General features: G+C 36.5%; 1 protein-coding gene and 1 long non-coding RNA gene across 3 annotated transcripts in view; both read right to left on the bottom strand.

Moving 5' to 3' along the window:
• Nucleotides 1-27,925, bottom strand: part of CNNM2 (cyclin and CBS domain divalent metal cation transport mediator 2) — a 131,645-nt gene that overhangs the window by 20,737 nt on the left and 82,983 nt on the right. Inside the window, exons 2-5 of one of the 2 annotated variants that reach the window (XR_015728636.1) lie at nt 14,159-14,302; nt 8,827-8,964; nt 7,456-7,625; nt 6,603-6,728 (exon numbers count right to left, since the gene is read on the bottom strand). Coding sequence is in view for 1 of the 2 variants with exons in the window: in XM_034439986.3 (XP_034295877.2) it covers nt 7,456-7,625; nt 8,827-8,964; nt 14,159-14,302 (452 nt within the window). In the remaining variant the exon portion in view is untranslated. The remainder of the gene's footprint in view (nt 1-6,602; nt 6,729-7,455; nt 7,626-8,826; nt 8,965-14,158; nt 14,303-27,925) is intronic. The other variant, XM_034439986.3, reaches the window with a different exon arrangement.
• LOC148113107 (uncharacterized) lies at nt 21,852-22,575 on the bottom strand. Its single transcript, XR_015728637.1, has 2 exons — nt 22,500-22,575; nt 21,852-22,015 (listed from the first exon to the last, which is right to left on the bottom strand). It is a non-coding gene; the product is annotated as an uncharacterized LOC148113107 (long non-coding RNA).

The following is a 27,925-nucleotide window of genomic DNA, read 5'->3' as shown; positions in this document are numbered from 1 at the left end:
AGATTTTGATTTTAAAGCAATTAATATTAAGAGACTTGAAAATAATATGGAAAATACTAAAAGTGTGGATTTATTAAGAACAACACTTTCAAAACTAATTTATTTTTTACCAGGTAGCTTCCTTTATAGACTGTGGAAATGCAGTAGGAATAAACGTATCTTGATTAGGAAAAAATTCATCAGCTACTCTGTGGCAGTCTGATTAGCAAGTATCAGCTGACTCACACATCTGTAATATGGATCTACAGATTATTTGAAAACCATTCTTGAAACTGAATTTTCATTTCTCAAACTGAAGTGAGATATAAAATAGGATATCACAAAGCTTAGCCCTGGACTATTTTCATTAATATTAATAAATTGAACGAAGAAATAGAAGGGATTTATAAAATTAGTAGATGATCCAAACTGATGTTAATACTCTATAAAACAGAAAGAAAATTCAAAATGATCTTGAAACAAAAGAGAAGTAAATTTAAAAAACATAGAGGAAAGGTTCCTTCTAAGGATGGAGAAAAGTTTGCAATAGGGATCTTGATTTAATTCTGACATACAGAAATATCTATGCTGACTAATTGTCGCAATGCAAACAAGTTTATTAAAGCAAAATCTTAATAATGTTCTCTCTACCAAATGATACAGTTATAATACATATAAGAATGTGACCAATTTGTTTAGATGGATGGAGGTTTTGTTGTCTTCTCTAACAGGATGTATTACTACAAAAATGCTGAATACAGATTTCCTAAAATTTGCAAGATGAGTTGCATCACGGATAGAGAATGATGTTACTCTACTTATTTATATGAACTATGACTCTCTGAGGTGACCTGAGTGGATTAATTCCAAAAAACTAAAGACTTTAAGCAACTTTGCAAAGAAATTCTAAATAACAGATGTGACATCATCATTTTGTTACCAAACAGCATTTATTTATTTGATCCAAACCTAAATGTGTATCCCCCTGTAAATAAGAGTAAAGAAAGGTCAATAGCCTTATTGGTGAATCCTGTCCATCAAAGAAGAGAGACACAAGTTTCCATGGAAGGCGAAGATACTTTCAAAAGTGCACTGTGAGAAGAATGAGTAACTGGTACCATCTCATAGTCAGCTGAACAAATAACATTATAAGAGTAATTGTTATAAAGTGTAAAAAGCCTCTGAGCCATGAAAAGGCTGATGCTATGTTGGTCCCAAGCAGGACTCATGAAGTCAATATGATAAAATGTCTTATTGAATGACAGAAAGATCTTTGTGTGACTGAAATTCAGGAGGATCCTAGAAAGAATAAGATTTAAGATAGCTGAAAGTGCAATCCTCTAGAAAGTGTATTCTATGGGACTGAGAAAGGGTAGCCTGGGCATGGTCCTAAAGTGGAAAATCAAATGGAACCACCAGGAATCAATGTGAAATAGTATTTAAGAGACTGAAGTAGGAATGGTAAGGTCTAGGTTCAAATCTACCCTTAGTTATAGAAACTTAGTGGTGACTTAGAGACAATCACTTTCTCTCGGTGCAATCTAGCTCACAGGACAGACGGATTTCTCTTTGTAAGCTATACGTTGCTCCTGGAAAAAAGACAAGAAATATATTCAACAAATAAAATAAATAAATAAATCATTTATATAAAGATATAGACACTGCTGTATGAGATATAATATTACAGCCATTCATGCCAACCAGGAATAAATTTTACTGAAACAAGCATTTAAAAAAATATCCTTCTTAATCCGATAAAGATTTTCTAATTAATTAGGAATTGATCTCATTCTCAAATATTTTTCAGTGTGGTCAGAAATTCTAGTAGGACTGGAACAACAGCAGGAATGCAAACTGGATTAAATGAAATATCAGGAAAAGAATATGATCACACTTTTAACCTGAAGAAAGTTAAAACCAGTTCTCACAGCATACAGGACTAAGAGTAATGGCCTAAAATCAGTTCATATTGAATATTAGGAAAATTTTTCTAACCATAAGAGCAGCACAACAGACAAATCAATTATCAAAGAAGGTAATAGACTTTCTTTTGGTTGAATTATTTAAATGGAAGCTGGATATCCAGCTATTGGGAATGCTTTAATTTTAATTCCTGTGTAAAACAGGATTACACCTTGATAGATAAAATTCTGGGAAAGGCAAGATTTACATATGATGGTACTCCAAAATTGCTTTGACTATGGCTTATTAAAGAAAATGCAATATAAAGTAGCTTAGTATTATAAGCTAAAACCAAACAAATCATATTATGACTTATTAAAAAGTGTGAACCCAACCAAAATCTCTATGGAAAATAGAATGAGTTCTAACTCAGAATAAAGCTTTACACTATTCCAAAAATTCATCCCCCAACACAAGTGAGAAACAATACAAAGAGATCAATAAATACCAACCTAAAGACAGCAATAGACAATGGCACGGTTTCTATAAGTAGAAATTCTACAAATTGTTAGATATACTGTTACATATTTCTATATAAAGAAAAATCAAAAGATTTTCTGATCCAAATACAAATGAGGCTTTCTGTGAAACCCTTCAGCATGTAATAAAGACAATGTCTTTCTTTCTTTCAAAACATTTTAAGGTGCTTTGGATTAATAGGCAGTAATTAGACCAAAACCACTCAGTGAACTCCATGACTAAATGGGAACCTGACCACTACCACTGATTCTCAAACCTAGCCAAATAGAGATTGTGTGAATTGGCAATTCCAGAATTCAACCATTGGATTGATGGACTGCATTACATGAGGTTTTACCCTCTTGCAGCTGCAAATGCTTTGGGAGAGGATGCTCTTTGATCTAAATTTCAGAACACTAGAGGTCCATTAATAGAAAAGGCATTTGTTCGGCTTCATTTGGTACATTAGATTCTACAGATAGTTCTTGACTTATGATCATTTGTTTAACCAAGTTCAGAGTTATGACGACCTTGGAAAAATTGGCTTACTTTTTTACACTCGGTTCTACATTAGTACTCACATTTATAAGTATCACACCACCCTCCTGATCACATGGTTATAATTTGGATATTTGGCCACCAGCTCACATTTACAGCATTCTGCGATTATGTGATATATTTTTTTTGCCAACACCCATTGGGGAAGCTGGATTCACTTAACTACCCCTGTAAAATGGTCATAAAATCAGATCTGACTTTGATTTATGACAATGATTTATGACAGAAGTTATGACAAATGGTGTATAAATGGAAAAAATCACATAGATATTTCTAGCCACAGTATATTTTTAATGACCTTGTTTTTAAGAAGCGCCAAGAAAGATAATGAGAGTTTTCTTTATAGGATGACTGACAGTACATTTCACAAAGTCTGCATGAGTAGTAGAGAAACCATCATCCTCTTTAAACTACAACTATCCCTTCAAGTGATCAAAAATCTTAAGAAGGATTTACAAAAGATATTTCCTTTACATTTTGATATGAGGTAATAAAACAATGACTAAACTTAGCAAATCAGCACAGAGGAAGGTAAAATCCTTTTGAGTTATAAAACAAATTTTGAGCACCATTAAAAATCTTCAAGTCAGAGTCTAAATTATTGACCTAAATCCCTTCCCGAGAGCTTTAGCTATAAGGGTACTTTTTGAACAATAATTTCTGGATGCTGAATATCAAATGAGTTAACCTTAGTCTTTAATATTACATCCTGGAAATGGAATCTTGCCACATTGGAACTCCCAAATCATCACAAAGCCTTCTCTCAAGCTTGACTTCATGTTTGCTCTTCTGCTCTGCTGGAAGGCAGATTTACAATGAGCCAATAAAAGTTTGTACCTGTTCTTTTGACTCAAGGTCACTTGATACAAATGAAATGTCTTCACACAATGCTGTATATAATGAGGTTTAAGTTATACATCTCTACTGGGGCTGGGCAAGTGATGCTGTTGCAGGGTTTCTGAGTGCCTGGAGGCTATGCAGGTCTGGATGGGGACTTCAACTCAATCCAGACTAATCTTGCCAGATTGGCATTGGGTGTTTGGCCCACCAGGGAATGGTGAACTGTCATCTTTGATTAGGGATGGGATTGCATTTCCCTGGACTAAGCTGTGTGCAATTTGGGGTAGGGGGAATTCCTGGATTCACTGTTCCTGCTTAATGAGCAGATATAGCCATGGCAAGGAGAGGCTTTATACAGATTTGTTTTGTGCACCAATAACACTCTTTTCTGGACCACAATCGCTCACAATTTTAGAACCCTACAAGCCATGGGGCTTGATTATTTGTGGGGCCGCCTCTCTCTAAGAATATATACGCACTAGGTCAGATAGGGTGGGCGCACTCAAGGTCCCCTCCCTGAAATCTTGTGAGGTCTTGGAAGCATGCCTTTTCTGTTGCTCCTACCCTCCCACTGGTGATTTGACAGACCCCCCACCATTCTAGTCTTCCAGAAGGCCATTAAAACTTCACTTTTTACTGAGGTGCTGACATTGTGTGCATATAAGTTATGGAAAAACTACAGTTGAGCCTGCTGTGAGGCATCTCAAGGGAGACATTTCAATGGGTACAATTATGACTCAAGGTTTTTATTATTTTACAGTTTTTATTGTTTTTATGATTGTTTAATTCAGTGGTTTTATGGTTATTGTGAGCCATGCAGAGTTGCTTAAGATGGGTGGTCATATAAATATTTTAAATAAATAAATAAATGAAATAATGTTAATTCTAAAGGGATCTACATAATAATAATTATGCTCCATTTAGTAAACTTTCAAGGGCACCCAGATTAATTCCTCAATCTTATACACAGCCAAATTCTAGCATATAGAGTTCAGCAATAAATAGTAAGAGTATACTATCAAAACCAGTTCCTCTCCAGCTATAGCAATAGCACTTATTCCCTATTGCTTTTATCTTATAATCTGTTTGTTTCACACTGTATTATTCATTATGTAACTCAGTATTGGATTACTGTCTGGACTTTATTTCTTGTAGGTCTTTGATTATAACAAAGAATTCATTCATTCAAAGTTAGAGTGACTTAAGCAGAAAAATGACTCAAGAATAGACTATGATCCTGATCACAGAGACCAAGAAAACAACTATATTAGCAATATAAGATTAAAACGCTTTTGCTTAAACATTCATTAGGTGGGATCATTCTTAGTACCTAATTATATAAGAAAGTTTATGCAATATATACGTTGTGACACAGGCTTTCACTGACTACATCAAATGCATAAACTGTTATCCAAAATTGATAGGTGTATTTCTGTGTGTGGAACTAAAAACATTGGAATTTTTTTTTCAAGAACAGAAGATTCTTCTACTTTTTATTATAAAACAAATCACTATGTTTGTGTTGAACAAAGGCAAAGGAGTTTCTATTATTTATTAGAATTTTCTACTATGCATTTTATCTATCATATAAGTAACAACTCTTGGAACAAAAATCTGTTTGAATTTTAAAACGTGTACATTCAGTATACAAGAGAAGTAAAATGAAAATAAATATACTCTTTTAATAAAAATATTTTTTAATAAAAAGTAATATATATTATTAAACAAGCTCAATAAGATCAGGTTTGCAACTTTTTTTTTCTTCATGACTAATTTTAAAGGCTTTTAAAAATACCTCATAAAACTACATTTGTAAAACTACAATTATAATATAAAATATATTGAACCATATCTCGACCATATTTCAAATTTCTCGCAGGACTTAATGACTCTTCATGCTATTTTGGGTATTTCAGAGAAAGGCTTCAGAAGTCATAGTTTGTTTTTCTCTCTAAACATCTGCATAGGTATCTGAGGTAAACAAATTTGTGTAAATCAAATTATGTTTATCAATAAAGAAGATATTGTTCCTAACAAACATTCAGACTACCTTGTGAATTGATTTGTGAGAATATCAAAACCATAATTATTTATTTATTTATAATAGCTAAGTGAAAATACTGTAGAAGATTTCAGTTTTATTTAAAAACACCAAAGTAATGTATTAAACTAGATAGTATTGTTAAATAGCAGATCTAAAGACTACAAAATTGCTTGTTTTTTTGTCTTCATTTGTTTTAAAAGCAAACCGGTAGGTGGTGCTGTTTGCTTACTTCAGTATACATAATTGTTTAGTTTATTAGGCAAAACTAAGGTTAGTTCAATTCATATTACAGATTACACATAAAATAATGCCTTGAGTTAATAATATGCATACCAGGATTTTCTCAAAATGTCATCTGTTCTGGTTATTGACTTAAAAATATTTACTTTTGAGAAGAAGTATGATTTTTCAAGCTTAATTGTTGCTTAATTGTTTCCAATCTATTCCCACTTCAAAATAATTTGGTTTTCACTTTATTTTGATGATGCCAAAAACCAAAACTCAGATAACATTATCTTCCAGATGTTGCTTACTTACAATTCTCAATATCCCTAGCCAATGTAGTGAGCAATGGAAATGGTGACTTGAAAACATCTACAGGGACTTAAATTATATAATTAATCGGATGATTTTAATGGTTCATTAAAAGTAGTTAATATTAACTAGGAGTATATCTAAAATTGTATGGTGATCAATACATTGAATAACTGAATAAGAATGTAATACATGGCCCTGGTTTTACACAGGCTAATATTTTCACCTTTTCTCAAAAGGGTCAACAGCAATTTCTTCGGTCATTTTCAGATTGTGCCTTTTTCTTTCATCTCATGCTTTATTGTAATGGAATGTATGAAAGATCTTGGGGGAAAAGAGGAGGAGATGCTGCCTAGGAAGCAATCAGACAAGAGAAGCAGGAGCCTGCAGTCGCTTTATGTCAGAGAAACTTAAGAAAGACCCCACTTTAATGGACCAAGTAGTGAAATTTGTGTCTTCAGACTTGCAAGTTTCTATTAATGTAGACTTACAATAAAGTAGAATTAGTTCATTTTGTCATGTTTCCTGTCTGGTTTACCAGAGAGCGCTGACATTTATCAATGTAATTATGATTTTTTTTAATTAAAAAAAGTACTTTCTACTCCTGAATACAAGGCTCAATTTTAATCAGACACCCCTAAAATTTTAATAGACACATAATAATTTTCCCATTAAATAAGATGGTGTTGATTGAAGTCTTTCTAAAAAAGTGACTCAGATTGGAACTGTGGAATGAGGAACTGTTGTCGTGACTTTTGCCCTCTCCCTGACATTTTAAACCAGCACAGCTCCATCGTCCCACTATTTGCACTGAAAAAACAAGCTCCCACTCTTACCAATGGACCTTTTGCTAATACCTCTGAAGCTGCCATTTATTTTTTTAAAAGCCATTCAGTCACTATTAGGATGAATGGTATCTTGCTTAACCAAATCTTAGGTTGCCCAATGCAGGCAGAACAAATAACAAGGTAATGCAGGAATAATGATGACCCTTTTGACATTAGAGACTGTCACTGAATAGTCATGCTGGTCAGAGGAGATTTGCAGGAGAAACAAATGCTTATAATAATAGGTCTGACCTGTAAAATTAGAATGAAGTAATCAATAGGTTTGTTTCGCTGATAGAGGTAGTATTCAGGGGCTTTCTTGTTTTTCTCATCATACTTCAGCTCCTGAATCACATTGGGATGCTTTAGTAACCTCAGGAGGATCTTTTCAGACATTTGGGATGGGCCAAATGCTTCAACCTCTGAAAACATAAAAACAACTTTATTGATAATGAATACTACATTTGTTAAGACATAATATAGATTAGCATATTAATAAAATAGCTATAAAAGTGGAATGGCAAATGTTTCAAGCCAACACATCTCTGTTATTTATTACTTCTGTCCTGTGCCATGCACACCATTGTCCATGTCACTGCTCAGACTGTCCAAGAATTTATCAACCCATCTGGACAATATTAGGCTACAGGTAATATCTGTCTATTCATAAAGAGGGACCAGAAGTAGAGGAAGCAATTAAAGAAGACATCTTTCTTCCATTTTTTTGCTCTTCTCTACCTCTGGAAATTGGGCCTAAAATATTTTTCCTCCCAAAAGGAAAAAGGCACACATATAAAAGAAAAAAGGAAACAAGAGAAGGGAGGGAGAGAAAAGGGGAAGGTTTATCTTAAATGGTGCAGGGTCTCCTGCTTGGGCGGGGGGTTGGACTAGATGACCTACAAGGTACCTTCCAACTCTGTTAATCTGTTAACAGTGGAAAATAGAAAGGACTCAGTCCTCCTGCATGTTTGTTTCATTCCAGCAACTATTTTTAATTAAATGAAAGGCAAAGAAAGTTACACGGTTTTCCTAGTGGCATCCAGTTCAGTTTTAGCCTGGTCAAGTCTATGAAAGTAATGTGATGCTGCTCCTTACCCTGCCTCCTCAAACAATTTTAAATTGTACTATAGCTCTTTTTCTGTTACACTCTTGGAATTTCTATCAGGACTGACCAAGAGCCTTGGTAGTACAGGGGTTTAAGGCACCCTGTTATTAAGCTGGTTATTAAGACCAGCTGCCTGCAATTACTGCAGGGTTCGAATCTTGCCAAGGCTCAAGGTTGACTCAGCCTTCCATCCTTTCTAAGGTAGGTAAATTGAGGACCCAGTTGTGGGGGCAATAAGCTGACTTTGTATAAATATACAAAAGGATGAAGGCTATTGCTGAGCACATTGTAAGCCGCCCTGAGTCTTCGGAGAAGGGCGGCATATAAATCAAATTAAAAAAAAAAACCAAAAAAAAAAACCCATGAAGTATAAGAGAAGAGAATATAATGAAGAAGGAAACACAATATACAATTCCATAACACAGCTTCCCTACTCCATCCACTGTTTCATTGATTCTCTGTTAGCAATTTAGCAGTTAGATCCTAATGTGATAAGAACTTTAATAAACCACACTTGCCTGTTGCTAGGAAACGGTGCATTGCCAAAAGCAACTGGGGTGAGATTTTAACCTTCATTTCACTATCTGTCTGTTTGAAGGCAGAGAAATCCTGTTTTCTCTCCCGATGGGCTACTTTCTTTTTGGTCTTGTTATCAGCTAGAGATAAAACAAATAAAATATTCATTACATTTCGCTCCAGTGTTTACCTTGTGATTCCATTTTTATATTCCAATTTATTATTTTTATATTTATTTATTCCAATTATTATAAGCTGTTATTATTTACACAAATAGAAATTCACAAACCTCTGAGACACTCCACCCATCTAATTAAAAGTTTGTGATGTCGGGTAACTTTTGATCAAAGTCTTTACCTTATCAAAGCAAGCTACTGAGTAAATTAATATAAGATCTGTTTTCATTAGGCTAGCATTTAAAGACCTGTCAGAGTGCTCCCACTGCTGCTTTTCTGCCTTAAAAATTATGGCACTGAGGAAGTGTTCCTGGCTTTACAAATAATGGCAACAATGAGGAAAAGAGATAATGGGCAGAAAATAATCTAACATTCTTTGAATAACGATAGACAAAAAATAATTGGTATTTTTGCTTCTCTTGTACCAACATATGTTTTATGCTAATAGGAGAACTGCATTAATTTTAATGGAATTACAGGATCAGCTGAAACTGTTAGTTATTTTTCATGTACAAAATAATGTAATAATCCTTTTCATAAAAGAAGCATTGGGTGGAATCCGATATCATGTAAAATTTGCCTGAGAAACAGAGTTCTTCCCCAGCTCTTCTCCACAAACCAGCTAGAGCAGTGATGGCTAACCTTTTTTTCCTTGGGTGCCAAAAGTGCATGCGGGCACAATAGCGAGTGTGCCCACATCCATAATACAATGCTCCCCACGCCCCCCAGTGCATGCATGTACAACCCCCAGTGCTGCCCCGCCCCCCTGTGCAGGCGCGTGTGACCCCCCATGCTCTCCCACCCCCCACGCATGTGCGCATGATCCCCCCGTGCCCTGTTTTGGGCCTAGCAGGCCTTCCTGAAGCCTCTGGAGGCCGGAAACAGCCCATTCCTGGACTTCCAGTAGGCTCATTTTTCACCCTCCGGAGGCTCCAGCGGCTTTCCTGGAGCCTCCAGGAGGCCGGAAACGGCTTGTTTCTGGAGGCCCATTTCTGGACTTCTGGTACTTCCAAGAGGCCCATTTTTCACCATCTAGAGGCTCCAGAGGCTTTCCTAGAGCCTCCAGGAGGGAGAAAACGGTCTCCCCTGGAGGCCGGAAATGGCCTGTTTCTGGACTTCTAGTAGACCCATTTTTTACTCTCCCAGAGCATCCATGCGAGCCCTGTACTTACTTGGCATCCAAAACGGGCTGCGTGGAGACTCCTGGGAGGGCAGTGGTGGCATGGGCATGTGTGCGCGTCTCCCACATGCGTGGCAGAGACCTGAAAATCAGCTGGCCAGTGGAGGCGCGTGCACATGCGCGGTGGAGCTGACCTAGGGCGACAGCTTGTGTGCCCACAGAAATGGCTCTGTGTGCCACCTGTGGCACGCGTGCCATAGGTTCGCCATCACAAAGCTAGAGAATTCCTCAACCCTCTCATGATTCCAGAGGCCTTGTGAAGGAGGCTGCAAAAGGACTCCTATTCTGACCTCCACATAAAGACATTATGGAAACAGTTTCCTAAATCAAACAGGAAACAGGATTACATGAACTACTTTTATTTTACAAGAAGGCTACATTAACAGAATCTTGCAAATCTGAAGGCACAAACTTCCTTCTGCCACTTTTAGCTGATTGATCCATCAGGAAGGGTCCTTTCTAAGTTTCTTTCCCTAACAGTTAAGCCACTGGGGCTCTTACATCTCTTGTCTGTTTCCTAGGCACCTTTTTGCCCCTAGGTTATTTGCACATTCTACACATAAGGAGGATCTTTGTACAACTTTGTATTGTGTGTCAGTTGCCCCTGTTCTTGGATCATGAGGTTCTGCTCACAATTACTCACTCCATGGTCATCTTCCAAAAGGATTACTACAATGATGCTGCCTTTGAAGATCATCCAGAAGCTCCAACTGCAATGGCATGGACAATGATATATGTCTCTAGAAAGACACATTACACCTTTGGTCTGTGAGTTTCCATTGGTTACCAATTTGTCTCCTGGTACAATTCAGGGTGCTGGTTTTGATCTTCAAAGCCCTACATGACATGAGGCCATGTTATCTGAGGGACTACCTCTCCTTGATTACATCTATCTATCCCATCAAGCCTGGCAGGAGAGTCATGCTGTAGGTCCCATCCATTAAAAAATTATGTCTGGTGGCATCTAGAAAGAAGTATTTTCTGCCATAGAACCTGCCCTTTTAAATATTATTTGCCCTGAATTTAGCCCAACCCTTATAGCCATCCTGAAAGTCTTAACACATGCTTTTTGCATCAGGCCTGGGGATCCCCTGACAACCTTCATTTTATTGCGAAGGTTGTTGAGAGTGTGGTGGCGCGGCAGCTTCCACAGTACCTGGATGAAGCTGTCTATCTAGATCCGCTCCAGTCTGGCTTCAGGCCTGGGCACAGCACGGAAACGGCATTGGTCGCGTTGGTGGATGATCTCTGGAGGGCTCAGGATAGGGGTTGTTCCTCTATCCTGGTCCTGTTAGATCTCTCAGCAGCTTTTGATACCATCGACCATGGTATCATGTTGCGCCGTTTGGAAGGGTTGGAGGTAGGGGGCACCGTTTTGCGGTGGTTCTCCTCCTATCTCTCTGACCGGTCGCAATCTGTGTTGGCAGGGGGGCAGCGGTCGACCCCGAGGCACCTTGTTTGTGGGGTGCCACAAGGGTCGGTCCTCTTGCCCCTTCTGTTCAACATTTATGTAAAGCCACTGGGTCAGATCATCCGTGGCTTTGGGGTGGAGCTCCATCAGTACGCTGATGACACCCAGCTGTACATCTCCACCCCAGGCCACCCCAACGATGCCCTTGAAGTGATGTCCTGGTGCCTGGAGGCCGTGCGGCCTGGATGGGGAGAAACAGGCTCCAACTCAACCCTTCCAAGACTGAGTGGCTGTGGCTTCCGGCGTCCCGATATAGCCAGCTGGCGCCATCGCTGGTTATTGGGGGCGAGTCATTGGCCCCCACGGAGAGGGCTCGCAACTTGGGCGTCCTCCTGGACACACGGCTGTCTTTAGAAGAGCATATGACGGCCGTGGCCAGGGGAGCTTTTTATCAGGTTCGCCTGATAGGCCAGTTGCGTCCCTTTCTGGATCAGGACTCCCTACACACGGTCACTCAAGCACTCGTCACCTCCCGCCTGGACTACTGCAATGCTCTCTACATGGGGCTCCCCTTGGGGTGCACCCAGGGGCTCCAACTGGTCCAGAATCGGCCGCACGGGGGATTACGGGAGCGACGGGGCGCTCCCATGTGACACCTCTCCTGCGCGAGCTGCACTGGCTCCCAGTGGTCTTCCAGGTGCGCTTCAAGGTGTTGGTGACCACCTTTAAAGCGCTCCATGGCTTAGGGCCTGGATATTTATGAGACTGCCTTCTGCCACCAATTGCGTCCCACAGGCCAGTACGCTCGCACAGAGAGGACCTCCTCAGGTGCTGTCGGCCAGACAATGTCGGCTGGCGACCCCCAGGGGGAGAGCCTTCTCTGTGGCGGCACCCTCCCTCTGGAACGACCTATCCCCAAAGATACGCACGATACCGGACCTCCGGACTTTTCGTTGGGCCCTTAAAACTCACTTATTTCATCTAGCTGGGTTGGCTTGATCCCATCCTTTGGTTTTAATTTGAAATTAATTTTAACTGGGTTGTTTTAAATTGTGGGCCGACATTATTTAATATCTTTTAAACTGTTTTAATTTTTCTTTGTTGTGTTTTTACTTTGGCTGTCCACCACCCTGAGTCCTGCTGGAGAAGGGCGGTATAAAAATCAAATCAAATAAATAAAAATAAATAAACAGGGAGCCTGTACCATGGTTATATCATGCATAACATTCTGATTTTGACCCTCTTGCAATCTTGGTTTCAGTAATTGTTTTTAACAAAACAATTTTAACAAATTAAATAATTAATTTAGTTGGTATTATAATACATATAATCAGTGGTTTTGAGGCATGCTGCCCAGAGTCACCTTGTGTGAGATGGGCAGCTATATAGATCTGATAAAACAAACAAACATTAATGAACAGCATTAATGTAGAAAAGGTATAGGTAAATATATTTTAATAGGATCTTAAGGTAAATTACAGTAAGCAAACTGAATAATAGAGTAGAAAGTGTCCTAAAGAAAGGATAGCATAGAGGTCTCAGAAAATTGTAATCTACAGATCACTGCAGAAACACTAGGATCTCCTTAATTGATTGCATAAGGTTACATCTCCAAAGGTGACCTGCTTTGTGCCCTGTTCTCAAACAATTTAGGAAGTTACATACTGTGAAGTTTGTTTACAAACTAATAGGCAGTCACTGCAGTTATTTCAGCAGTAGTAGAATGTGTATACGGTAGATACTCCTTCAGCAACTTGGCTGCTGCCTGCATTCCATTAAAAATCCATTAGTGGAAGATGCCCTTGTTCAGGAAAAGGTATAGCTGGTATACTAACAAATGTTCCAGGTCACAGAACTCATTTGGGCTTCCAATGATGATAAACCAAATCCACATATTGAAGAACACACCCTCCCAACTGAGGCTCTGTGTTGTTAGAATTCAGCCTCTGTATTTGCATTATTTATTCAGCATCTGAAAATATGCTTGATCAGATATGACAGCATAACAAAAATACATGTACATCTTCCAAAATGCCTGCAGTCCAATCTACATTGTTTTTTCACAACTGCCTGCTTCTTTTCCACAACAAACAGCAGTGATGGCACATGAGGTACTACAAACCATGCACTGCGGTAATAAAACATCTTCTGACATTTTCAGAGAAGGCATACACAGCGCTTCTGAGGGCTAATCCAAGACACTTTGCTGCCTAATGCCTGACAATATTCTTACACTCTCAAATACCATGTATAAAAGACAACGAGAATAAAAGCAACAGGTCATTTTAAAGCATCAGGCTAAGTTAAAGGGTATAAAATTGATCACATGGTGAAAAATTTGTCCTTTATGTTTTAAAATAGCTGTCTTAGTGATAAGAGTGTCTCTTTTTGTTACAATACAGAGGCAGTCACATGCATTTTAAATTGGGCTAGGCTTTCAATTTTAGTTCATATTTAATTCTTCTCTTCTCAAAATGTAATTTCCCTCAAAAAATAAAAAGACAGAAAACTTTATTACAAGAAGGCCTTTATATAATTCTGAGGGCACTGTGGTGCTTAATACTCACTGTAGAGATCTGTTTCATCTAGAATCTCAGACTTGATGATCTCTTCAATTACATCTTCCAACGTAACAATGCCCAAGACTTCATAAAAAGGATCCCCTTCCCCTTCATTATTCACCCGCTGCACAATTGCCAAGTGAGATTTACCTGCACAAAGTAGTAGACCAAGAAATTAGAATTTAGAGCAGAAGGACTGACTAGTCAGTTCCAAAATGATACAGATGAATCTTATAATGCAATAGCATATAATTTATGGAGAGCACTGTGTGAAAAAAAGGTTAACCCATTCATTACACTGTCCACCAAAAAAAAAAAAAAGGTTGTTAAAGAAAAACTGTAAATAAAACATAAAGCAAAAAAACCCCCACCATATAATTTATGGGATACTGATGCTTAAAAAAACATCAAAAACAAAAACCTACCTAAAAGTTTACCAAGCATTTTTAGAGGCAATCATAACTAGAAACATTTTTTTCCCCTTGTTGGGTACCATAGGAAGTAGGGTTACTTGGGTATTGATATTAATTAGGTAGTTGGAGTCAATTTTTCAATATTTTGTTTGAGAAGGCTGGATATGGAATTAAGGAGCAAAATGGACATATTATTTATATTATTTTTAAAAGAAAAACCACACTGTTACAGATTAGCAGTTTTGCTAAATTTTGGGAGTATAATCTGGAAGTGCTCTGGGAATCACAAAATGGGGGGAGGGAGGTCCACAAATTATCTAATCCTAATATCTTTAACCACTTCACAAAGATGATCACCATTATCATGCCAAATGCAACAGAATTTGATATTTTTGTATCCAAAATATATAAAAGATATTAAACAAAATAAGTCCAACCAGCATAAATTCAATTAAAGCAATATCCAAACATCAAAGCACCAACAAAGCTTTATATTAAAATAGAAATTTTAAACATCAGAGATTAATATTTTTATCAGGCACACAGAGTCACTGGCAGCAAGTAGGCGGTCATATAAATTCAAACAAACAAACAAATAAATAACATACTATCTTCCAAGAAACCTCTATAACACAAAATCTAGTTTGTACTAAATTACGTATGCATAATTATATAATAATATGCATTATGTATGCATATTATTTAAATTTTAAATAAGCTTAAAATTGCTTTCATCCCTCTTGCCCTCTTCTCAGGAAAATATTTCACATTTAAATTACTAATTCTTATGTGCTATACCATTCACCTACAAACAGTTGAATTTGATCACTTGAGATGTAAGAGAATCAAAGCAATTTTTTACTGAATGGCAGGTAAAGACTGCATTTTGTTAAGAACAAATGGCTGAAGATTAAATATAACATTCTCAAACATGTTTGATTGTACTTATTAATTTCTAATATATTAATATAACCCTATTATTCATTTTTAACCTATTGTATTTTATATAAATGAGTTCCAGGTTTCATTATATTTGACTGTACAAAGTCTACCTGTATTGGCCATCTGTCCATAGGTGGTAAATGTAATCACGTCTTCAATCCATTGATTGAATGGGCCATACATTTATCTTTCCAATATTGCATTACACATAGTCCTTGACTTACAACAAGAATTTCTGTTGCTAATTTCTGTTGTGACAACTTTCTTTGCCATGGGTGCTAAGTGAATTATTGAAGCTGTTAAGTGAAACATGCAGTAATTAAGTGAATCTGGTTTTTCCCATTGCCTTTGCTTGTCAGAAGTTGGCTGGGATTGTCACAATGACCCCAGAATGCTGCAAATGTAAATATATGACAGTTACCAAACACCCAAATTTTGATTATGTGACCGTGAGGATGCTGCAACAATTGTAAGTGTAAGGACTGGTTGTAAGTCACTTTTTTCAGTGCTGTTGTAACTCTGTGAACAGTCTTTGAACCACTAATTCATGGTTGTAAATGAAAGATTATTTGTATCCATATCACCCTTTTGGCCACAGTAAAGGCACAGAGAATCCATTTATGTTATTTTAGCTATCAAATTTCATGTAGTTCAAGAGAATATTATGGATTATGGAAGATCATTTCAATAAATTATTATTGCAGCAAGATTACCATAGGTATAGATTTGGAAAGATTTGACACTACTCATTCTGAAGAAATGGTTGGTAAAGATAATAGATCTTGCTGAAATAGATAAATTGACTTGTTTAATTAAAAAAAAAAGCATTATCTACATTTACTGGTGCCTGAAAGCCTCTTACGGAATTTTTGTGTAAAAATGAAAAAAAAATGAACCAAAAATGCCTTATGTTTCGATGATTACACAGGCTAGAGTATAGAAAGAAGAATGAGATAACTTTGGAGATGGGTTAAATATATTTATACATATAACTGCTGTGAATAATATTGGAAGCTACTTCTTCATATCTTTTTTCTTTCTTTTCTATTTTTCATTTTTTTCTCTTTTTTGCATTTTTTCCCTTTATTTTTCTCCCCCTACTTTATCTTGGTCTGTGTTAGTTTTTTTCTTCTTATTCAAAAGTTTTAATTTAAAAAATTATACAAAAAGAGATATTAACCTCTGAAAACTTTAGCTTTTGTCACACAGTCATATTTATATGGTTCTTATTTCTTATTTCTTATCCAAATTCAGTTCTTATTTATAGAAACATAATGGAGCCCAATTAATTCTAAATATTATGTCAGTACATCAAAGAAAAATACTGGTAATCTTCATTTACTGACTGGAATTATGACTGGTCACTCAATTGCTAAATAGTGTGGTAGTTAAGCATGACATTACGTGACTGCGTCAACTTACTGGAACCTCAATTGCAGCAAATCTGACTGTAGTCGTGAATCACTATGGATTGTTAAGCACCACATCACATCCGCTGGTTGCAAGTTTCCAAATTGTGATTACAGGACTACTGGGACATGGTTTGACCACAACTTTGAGGTCCAATTGTCTCTACTTTCAACATCATTATAAGTTTGACAGATCACTGAACAAATGGTTGGCAAATGAGGGCTATCTATAAACTAACTGATGTTTTGACTAATCATATTAAAGTATTCCTTATTAACTAACAACAGCATACTTATCCAAAATTAAAAAATAGCTGAATTCAGACACTCACTCTTTAATATCTATTCTAAATGTTAGATTACTATCTAAATGGCAGATGCAAGATTTTTTTTTTTTAAAAAGACATTTTTATAAGTAAGAATTTGGTTCAAATATCTTAGGTTTATTGAACGAGCAATCAAAATATCCTATTCAAACAAATGGATGTTTAAAGATATTCTGGAAACAGTAGATCAGGGAGAAGACCTTAATAATTGACATAAATACTGCATCAGGTCAAAATAATTCAGTTCACTAAACTTCACATCTGCTTTCCCAGGGACCTAACATAAGCAAATTCTTTGAGAATGCTGTCTGTTGAAAGTTAAATTCTTTTGCTATTCCCAGCTTGTGATCATTTAAAAGGAATTTTCCAAAGCAAGGTCTAATATTAGACTTAAAATGAAGTTTCCATTCCACTTACGCGATATTCTCACCAAAGTAACTACTACATAATCTGATTGTCTTGGAGCTACTCGTTTAGATGCAGATGACCATACTTCAAATACCAACTGAACCACATTGGCAAAACTTGTCTCAAAGAAACCTTTACAGTGTGAATCATTATTACAATCATACTTTGCATTTATAATTATGCACAATATCACAAACTTCATTAAGCTATAAAAATGAAAATCCTTCCTTGCATAATTATATTTTGTTATCAATTTGCAATCTGTGAAATGGGTTCTATGTTACATGGTATCTCAGAGTCAACATAAATTCTAGTTATTCTAAGTGTGTCAAAGTAAGACAACAGAGATTTATTTGGTAGCAAAATACAGTGTACACAGAGTGCAGATACAAGTAAAGGTATGGAATCATTTTGACTTAAACTATCCATTTGAATGAAGTTTACATTTTAAATTTGAAGTTGATAAAACATATTAATGAAAACAAATAAGACAGAATTTCATAGAGATTCACTACCCTTGAACTTTGATGCTTTAAAATAAGAAACATGACTACTTAACATTTTATTCCAATCTTTAATAGTATATATATATGCTCTTTTATAGTTCTATGGAAATTAACCTCCTTTTAGAAGAAATAAAATATACATTATGATATCACCAAAATGATTTTTTTTGACATGCAAATATTAGGAAAAAAAATGTTGGACCTCTAGATCAAATTAAAGCTATTGATACGTTAGGTAGTATGGGTTGTTACAATCATAAAAGTTAATTTCAATACAATTAGCAGCTTACTTTACTTCTATAATGCTCTTCTTCCCGGAATGTATGTTTTTACATGGGTGCATCTAAGGCAATAGTGTAAAAAGCAGCAATAAAATACATATTTGAAATGGATGGATTACATTGTATAGTTTTACATAGAATTTAGATAATAACTCCCGAAAGATTTGTGAAACATGTGCCGAAGATTTAGATACAGAAATGAAGCATGGTATGTTTAATTGTTAATCAACAAAGCATATGCTTATTAATTAATGAGGATTAATTTTAATCAGTAGGTTTAGTATTAGTAATTTTAATCAAAATTTTAAAAGACTTCAGACCACCTAACAACTACCTATGTTTGTTTGTATGGAAGTTATCTGTACAAATGCATTGCCAGACAAATCATGTTTTTTTGGGTTAACAAGTAGTGACATTGATAGGTTTATATGTAAATGTGTGCATATATAAATACATGTATATATAATAAAGAAGGTTGGTGATGAGATTGAGAAGGTGAGGGAAAGGGAAACTTTGTAAAGTTCTCTGAAAAGAATCTAGATGGGTTCTTCACTTTAATAGTTAGCCAAATTATAACTTAGAACTTGTAACGAGTGCCAAAAAGAAATTTAAGAACTACTTAATGTTATGTCATTTTTTCTACATTCCACTTGGTTATGATTGGAACAAACAAGCATCCCCTCTCTTGACATTATTCAAATATACCAGTAGATAGTTTATTAAATAGCTGTCTGCCCATACAATTGAAACCAATCTTTCCCACTCTCACATTAAAGTATCACTAATTCTGAAGATTTGACAATTGTCCAAACTGAGAAAGGAAGTGGAAAATGAACAAAATATTAGAAAGATCCTGAAGAGAATGAAGCAATTTTTTTTCTTTAGATGCTTAGAGAAGAACTGAGATAGACAAACTGAAATAATGGAAATGTTTTCTATGATTCTTAAAATGAACTGATGTGCACAAAAGGGTATTATTTATAACAACATACTTATAATGCAGCAAGAGAAGTTCTCATAGAAACTTAAATCCTTCAGCATGTCAGCATAGTACTTTTGTTGTTGTTGATTAATTTCACTGGACCCTGCGATGATGGATAGGAATTCTGAAGTATATTCTATTTCCCCTGAGAACCTATAGTCCATTTCCTTTCTACATTAATAAAAGTTACTTATAATTATTTTACTCTGTCAGTCAGACTTGCCGTATTGGTGCCATTTTGTATTTTGAGATCAATATCTTAAGAAAGTAGAAAAAAAAGAAATCAGGAAAAATAAGAAACCAAAAAAACCTGCACATTGATACCAGTGGTAGTCTATTGGAAATCAACGACACAAACTTTTCTGTTTTAGATTGCTTTTTCTTTTATTTCTAAACTTCCCAATGATGAACATGCTCAAAACTTGACTTCTTGTCTAAATGGAGACTGCTATTCTAATATCATAAACCCACAGAGTTTACTAGAATGGCATTATACCAGAGTGTTGGAAAGTTCAGACAGAGTACAAACAGATAGTCAAGTTTTAACTACATTGTAAAAACAATAACAAAAATGGTGCTCTACTTAATATAGCAACTAACAGTAAAATGGTTGAGAAAGCAACTTGATGAATGGCTATCATGTTCATTCTTCTCTTTCTCAATCAACTTTTATTCCAAAATTATCTGGAAATAAGAATTCTGAGAATTCTCTAGAAAAATGCATAGTAATTGTTCATGTTTTAAAACCTAATTTTTAGTATTTGGAGAAATAATTTGGTATGAAAGTACTGCCACCTTAGTCATTCATCCTGATGTGTGCAATTCCATAAATAAAAGGCATGGTTAAACTTTTAAAATCAGGAAACAAAATTCACTGGCTTTACCAAATGAAAAATGTTGTGTGGCTGCAATAGTTTATTGACCTAGTTCAGGATCTTAGGAGTCTTAAAAGTGTTGCCTTCTGGATTCATTGCCAACATTTCTCAATTTTCTAATACCAATTGCCAATTCAAATAATATGAGGTTTCTACATAGATAGCATTGTTATATAGGAAAAAGATGCCAACAATGTGCATTTGTTTATATTTCTTCCAAATTTGCCTTTTACCACATAGGAACCAGCCTAGCTGCTAGGCAAGAGAAAAATCTATATCCCTGTCTAAGAGAGTGAAACAAATCTCAACTTGATGCCAACTGGATATGCATTCATTAAATGCATATGTCCCCAAATGTTTTGAGAAATATTTTTTAAAGTGCAGATAGTAAATGCTGCTAATTATGAAAAATGTAACCTGTTACTTTCATCCATCAAGTTTATAAAAGAAAAAACATCCAAAGCAAATGAAACAAAGGTCCTAATGTTAAACAACATAATTACCTTTAGTTTTTTAAGCAAATAGATTTACTTTTGACATCAATATGCAGTATAACAATCAGAAATGTGATGGATAGATATTCTCTACCGTGTTTTCCTGAAAATAAGATCCCGTCTTATATTTTTTTGAACCCTGAAATAAGCACTTGGCCTTATTGCCATGCACTCAAAAACCCAATTGGGCTTATTATCAGGGGATGTCTTATTTTGCGGGAAACAGGATAGTAAGCTCTCTATCCAATGACATTTTGAAATCTTCTACCCTATAGCACCTTTGCCTCTGCCACTTTTGATACTGCCCTCCCTTCAATTTATTAGCTAACCATTTTAAGTACAAAAACACTACAGAAGGGGAAGTAGTTTGTTCCATAGGCCATATCAATAACAGAGGACATTTTCATGAAATTTTAGGCATTAGATGAGCATTAATAATCAATTTATTAAGGGACGATAAGGACCTTACACTATTAACAGCAAATTCACTTTAGAGTTCCTTAAGGTTTTGAATACCTATCAAAAGTAACTTTTCCTGCATCTAGTTCCACTGTAACACTTGGGTATAAATGTTGAATTTGTGCCAGAAATAACCACTATGTTGCATTATATTGTTTCACCAAATGAAAGTCGTAAAATTACAATCTAGATTACAATTGCCAAACAAAACTGAGACAAACATTGATAGTACCACATTATATTATATTTTAAAAAATCAAGGCAGAATCAGTGTTTATTTCTCTAAAATTAAAGTTACTTCTGTAACACATTGTAACAATACTTGATTAGTGATTACTCTGTATATCAAAAAAGACCAACTTTTTTTCTTATTATTCTTGGATTTCTTTCAAGATGTAGTCTTATCTTCATGAACCACGGAGGAAAACAATAAATGATCAGAACCAGCTGCTTCACACATTATGTTAAATGTTGGAAATCTCAGTACATCATTAAAGTGTTTAAGAGAACCCTATCTCCCTGGCAGTGAACTTCAGCATCCATTTCTGGAAATTCATTACACTGTACTGGTTTAGCAGACTGGTACTTAAGTTCCATTATTTAATTCTAGTTCAGGTAATTCAGGCAGATGAACCTCTTTGGCTTAGTTTCATGAACCACATCTTTGGCAGACAGCAGATCATGTACAATCCTTCTCTCCTCTACCTTTTCCTTCACTTCCTCATATTCCTCTGGTGATGAGTTGTGATCCTCAAGCCAGCCACATCACTGAAAAAAGAAGAAAGGCACGTGACCCAGGACAATAAATGTACCACATATAGCTGCCATTGTTACGCCTACAAATAGGAAAATACAAGGAAAGGAGGTGAGCATGACAGTCCAAGGGACATACTTTGCTTGTGATGACACACAGAAGATATGTGAGCTGGGGTAAAAGAATGCATGCAAACTATGAAGATTTGGAAAGGGAAGTAGAAAAACAAGGCAAAGAAAGATGTGTGGGAAAAATGAGGCCACATTTTTGTGAAGAAACACTAGTAATTATACAACGTGACAGAATACCAAGCAGTAAAATAAATGAGGATATTGCTATTTCTCTAATAACATGTTTCTCTCTCTATTTTTAAAATTATTTTATCTGTATGAGACACAATTTCTCTATAATGCAACCATGAATAGAAGAATACTGTAGCCTAAATCACAGGTCACAGCAGCTTAAAAATATAACATAACACAGCATAGTTTAGCTTACCAGTAGCAAAAGTACAATGAGCAATGCTGCCTTTTGTGTTGGCCTTCTCTGTTCTGGTACCACCTGTAAAAAAGTGGAATGCTGGCAGCTCAGATCTTACGAGTTCTGCTTCTCAGATAACTCAAAGTGTTGAATTCTTTGAAGAAACTGTCTCCATGCTTAAGGTAAAGAGTTGCTCAGAGATAAAATGTGTACTTGGCATCAGAAGTTATAATGAAGACAGTTCACATGACTAACCAACAAGAAATGCTGTATTTTTTATGCTTCTATAATTTTTAAACATTGGACCAAATTGGGGCACTTCTTTTGGGACTACTTCACCTAGCTCATGTTTTTATATGTTTTTATATACAGAATTCTTGGGTTGACTCCTCTTGATAATTTATTTACTTACTTAATTTTATTTTACCTCAATTGGAAATGTGGGACTCTTGCTCTCCAGTTGTTTATGCCTATTTGATAAGAACCAAGGAAGGTCTTCCATGCTCTAGGTGCCTACCACAAAGCAAACATTTTCTTATAGCATTTAGAAAGTATGCCTTCTCTGTTGCCACTTCTCTCTAGAACAGCACTTTCCTCAAAGTCTGCACTCTTCCTGACTTGGTTGTTTTTCAGAAAGTATTAAATTCAGGTGCTAGTTGTCACCTTAAAAGTCCCTCATGGCTTAGGACCAGGTTATTTACCAGATTGTCTCTCCCCAATTGTTTCTATCCATCCTATCCAATCTGGCAGGAAGGGCTAACTCTAACCCCAGGTTTAGTCAGCTAAGAAGTGTTGGCTGGGGAGGGGAGGGGCAGAAGAAAGCTTTTACTGCCATGGCAGCTGTTCTGACCTAGGCTTCCCCAGCAGCACGAATCCAAGTCCTCGTCCCGGTAAACCCCTTTTATTTAATTTACAGTGAATTCCTCTGCAACAAAGCCTTTCCTCTCCCACAGTCTTTCAAGATAGTTCACAATTACCAACCTTTGGAGAGTGGTCCGGCCGATATCTTTCAGGCCGCAATACTTGGCAAGAATGCAAGAATGAACTAATTGTCTCCTGCAAACTCCACTCCCTTTCATTCTTTTATTCCCTCTGGGAGGGGCCACTCATCGTCCACCTGTGGCCTTACTCCCAAATCGACCCTTATTCTTTAGCTGTTCCCTTTGTCTGGCAACTCTACGCATGTGCACGCTGGGAACAGGCTCCAACTGTTCGTCTGCCTCACTGATGTCTGACTTCACAGACAGCTGATAACTGGCATACATCTCTGGCCCCCTCTCTGCCTCCAACCCAGAGGCCCATGTTCCTCCCCAACCTCCTCACTGTCTGAATCTGCTGCCAGATTTGGTGGCCGATGGTAGGCCATAATAGCAGCTGCCCTTTGGAACATCATTCCTATGAGATTGGCTTGGCTTTGTCCCTGTTGGCCATTTGTAAGGTCTTGAAAATATAGATTTCTGCTCAAGTCTGGAGCCCTGGGAGTGGATTAGAGTAAATCTCTGGGCCGTAGAAATGATAGATTAGATCAGTGTGCAAGTTGGCTGAAGAATTCTGGGAACTGAAGCCGAGAAATCTTAAAGCTGCCTAAGTTGAGAAACACTGGGTCAGATCATACCCAGCTACTATCGTGTTTTTATTTTTGTTTTATATTGTGTATTTCTTGTTTTGTTCTACAGAGATCAGCCGTTGTGGGTAAATCAGACAAGAAACAATTAGATGAGCTAATTCTACTTTATTGTAAGACTATATTAACAGAATCTTGCAAGTCTGAAGGTACAAATTTCTCACCACGACTTCTAACTGCCTCACAGGTCCTTCTTAAGTTTATCTCCCATTAATCCATTGCTGGTTCTTATGTCTCTTGTCTGATAGTTTATTTGGCAGAATCTCTTCCCTTCTTTTCCCCAAGTTCACCCACACATTCCATTTTATTTGTAAGCCAGATGTAACCACATAAAAATGAAATGGGCAACTGTATACATCGAATGAATGATCAGGCTTTTTTACCAGGCCCTCACCAAGGGAGATTTATGAATTGCCGATACATTACAAGCTTTTAAGTTTTCATATTCTGGATGACTATTTTATGTGTTTTTATTGTTATATTATGCTTTTAACCATTTCTGCATGCCCCTTAAAGTTACATGACTATTAGATAGGTTTATAAATCAAATTACTTAATAAAATATTCTAATATATTGCTTTTCATTTCCTATATTGGGCATCTCTGGAATGGTGAGTTCCAAAGCAATTTTAGAGCAGAATCTTTTCCTTTACTACCACTAGTATGGACAGTTAGCTGGCTTCCTTAGCAAATACAATTCTATACCCTATTCCCCCAGGTTGGATACGGTGTTTTTTTTTAAAAAAAATTCTAATGTATAACAATGTAGTTTTGGGGAAAGAGTTAGGTGCAGTCTAGGACAAACAAAGAAATCTAACCCATATCGATTTCTAGGAAGAGAAATGAAGCAGCATTAATTTTACTTTGGTTGTGTTCAAGGCCCTTCCTGATTCCTGACAAAGATATTGAGAGTCTCAATCTCTATTTGGATGAGCCTACCAAGCAAATTCACCTTTGTTTTTCAGTCATTAAAACCAACACACATACATGTTGCTGTTATGTTTCTTCATAAATGTTATTGTAAGCAGGTATGCTTGTGTCAGTTTGTGCTTTAGCTGTTGTAATCTTATCATTGGTAACATAACTCAGAAAACCTAGGGCCGATCATAAAGAGATGCACCTGTAAGAACTCTGTGAACCAGTGGTGAAATCCTACCAGTTCGCACTGGTTCAGGCGAACCAGTAGCGATAAAAGCTACCGGTTCAGTGAACAGATAGTAAAAAAAGCTACCGGTTGCTCCGAACTGGTATTTCCGACGATCAGCTGTGCCACGCGATTTAAAACCACTATCATACTTTCTGGTGAATCTAAATCACACGGCACAGCTGTTCCCCCCCCCCCGCTGTTCTACTTACCTTCCCAAGCCTTTTTCCACACGCAGCGCATGTTTGGCGCATACTGTGCATGCGTGTGCACAGCGTGCATTTGGCATGCACTGTACATGTACATGCAGCATGCGTTTGGCACGCACTTGGTGTGCACCACATATGTGCGGCAGTGGCGGGTTGCCCCCGGTTCAAACCGGTTTGCAAGAACCAGTAGTTTAACTGGCAGGAGGCTCCACCCACTGACCCAGACATCATCATAGGAGATCTGTGCATGCAAGCGCGATGCAAACTGGTAATAAAGGTAAGTAGAACCCACCCCTGATGCACGGGCAGCGAACCAGTGGCAAACCGGGAAGATTTCACCACTGCTGTGAACCCTTGATTACCAGAAGTCAATAGGGATTTGTCAAGTACTAATTTTGGAAATAGAACCAGTTGGTGTAATAGTTAAGAAACCAAAAGACCACAAGTTCTGTCTCAGGCATGAAGCTAACTGGGTGACCTTGGGCCACTCTCAGCCCTAGGGAGAAGGCAATGACAAACCAAATCCTGCTTTTCACTTGTCCAGGCAATAGTCAGAAGTTAATACTGACCCAAAGGTATCCCACACACAAATTGCAAATTGTAAGAATAATTTTGTTTCTTTTTCTAATTACTTCCCTAATACATTATGCAAATACTATAGTCATAATATATCTTGATTTCAGCAAAGCATTTGAGAAAGTACCTCATAATACACTAATCAGCAGCAATAGGCTAGAGTAAATAACAGTTAAGTGCATACATAGCTGACTTGAAAATGGTGACCAAAGAAAGTTCAACAATGGTTCCTCATCAAATTGAACAAGTGTTGTGAACAATCAAATGAGGTGCCAAAAGAACCAGCCCCATGCTTCTTTTTAATAATTTCATCAATGTTTTGGATGAACAGATGGACAGAATGCTTACCCAATGCAATTGCAGAGGCCAGCAAGATTGCTTGGGGTAGCTAATACCTTAGAAGACTAAAATAAAAATCAAAACAATCCTGATAACTTGGAGAAATGGATTGAAAGTAACAGTAAGAACTTTAACAGAGAAGTGCAAAGTTGTTTAATTAGGAAACAATGAAAATCAAATGCAGATACATAGAACAGGAGATATTGGGATTGAAATTGGGGTTGGTTACAGTTTATGTGGTAGCATTCTTGTAGGAGGAGAGCTGTGTTAGTCTATTGTGGCAAAAATCTGGAATCTTAATAGCATTTTTTCCAACCAACATATATTATTAGAATGCAGGGCATGATTTTACCCTATTTAGGATTCTCCTAAAATTACTGCAATGTATATAGTTATCTAAAGGTGCAAAGATCTTCAGTTCTCAGTACCGTAATTAGTTTCAACTGCACAGAATAACATCTGTTCACCTAAATCTGATCTCCAGTCGGATAAAACCAATCATACTATTAATAAAATATATTAGTTAAAAATATGCTACTAGGCTCTTTGTAAATGTTGAAAAAATTCTTGGAATAGTAGTTAATTGAATATTCAATGGGAAGCTGTAAAGTGATGTATGAAAATGGTTATCCCAAAGGATTTAAGGAATCCTTCCATTCCCCACTATCCAGTCAGAGCTGAAGAAGCTTCTTGGATGAGAAATGAAATGTCTTCAAAGAGAAAAAAAACCCAGAAAGTTCAGTTGCCACTTGAAAAAGCACCTTTGGGACAATCATGACCTGGATGACTAAGAATCTCCATAGACATTTATGAAAGTGATTGTAAGCTGCATCATTTCCAGATCATTCTTTGTCCAGCTCTGGTGACAATACTTTAAGGAATTAGAGAAACCAGAAAAATTCAGAGAAAGCAAGGCAGATGATTAAGATACCGTACTTGGAAACTATTAGCAAAGAAAGCACCAAATAACAGAATAGATTATCTTAAAAAATATCTCCAATTATACCACTTTGCAGGCACCAACAATGTTTAAGTATATGCTTTCCATGTTACATCTTATGACTTATTGTGTGATGGCAATATGGAGGAAAGTTTCTATTGTGACAACAGTCCTATGGAATGATCACTCCTCTCCGGTATGCCACATTGATGAAGTTTATGTCTCCTCTTTTTTTTTCCACTAGCTATAAACTCACTCTATTTGTTTTTTAATTGGCAGTTGTTTTTCTAATTTCATTTTGATCTTAATGAATTTGTAAACTACTGAAATAGCAAGAAGCTTCAAAATACTTTTAATAAATAAGTAAATGCTTTCCACTTTGTTGTCCACAATACAGTGATAAAAGATTTTTATTTGGACCTAGAGTTTTATCATTGAACTTTGCTTTTGATCATCTTTTATAATCCATATTTTTAATCATTGAGTATGTGGGCTGAAGAAACTTTACAGAAGCACTTTCTCAAAAGGGATATAAATATTCTGGGACAACTAACCTATGATAGAAGAAAATGAAGAAAAATTATAGACATAAGATGATGGCCTTTGGGTATC

The sequence above is a fragment of the Pantherophis guttatus genome, chromosome 6 (genome assembly GCF_059756535.1).
Source record: "Pantherophis guttatus breed Tessera chromosome 6, ASM5975653v1, whole genome shotgun sequence".
Lineage (NCBI taxonomy): Eukaryota > Metazoa > Chordata > Lepidosauria > Squamata > Colubridae > Pantherophis > Pantherophis guttatus.
The sequence above is the reverse complement of the archived record's forward strand: the minus strand, read 5'-3'. Positions and strand labels throughout refer to the sequence as shown.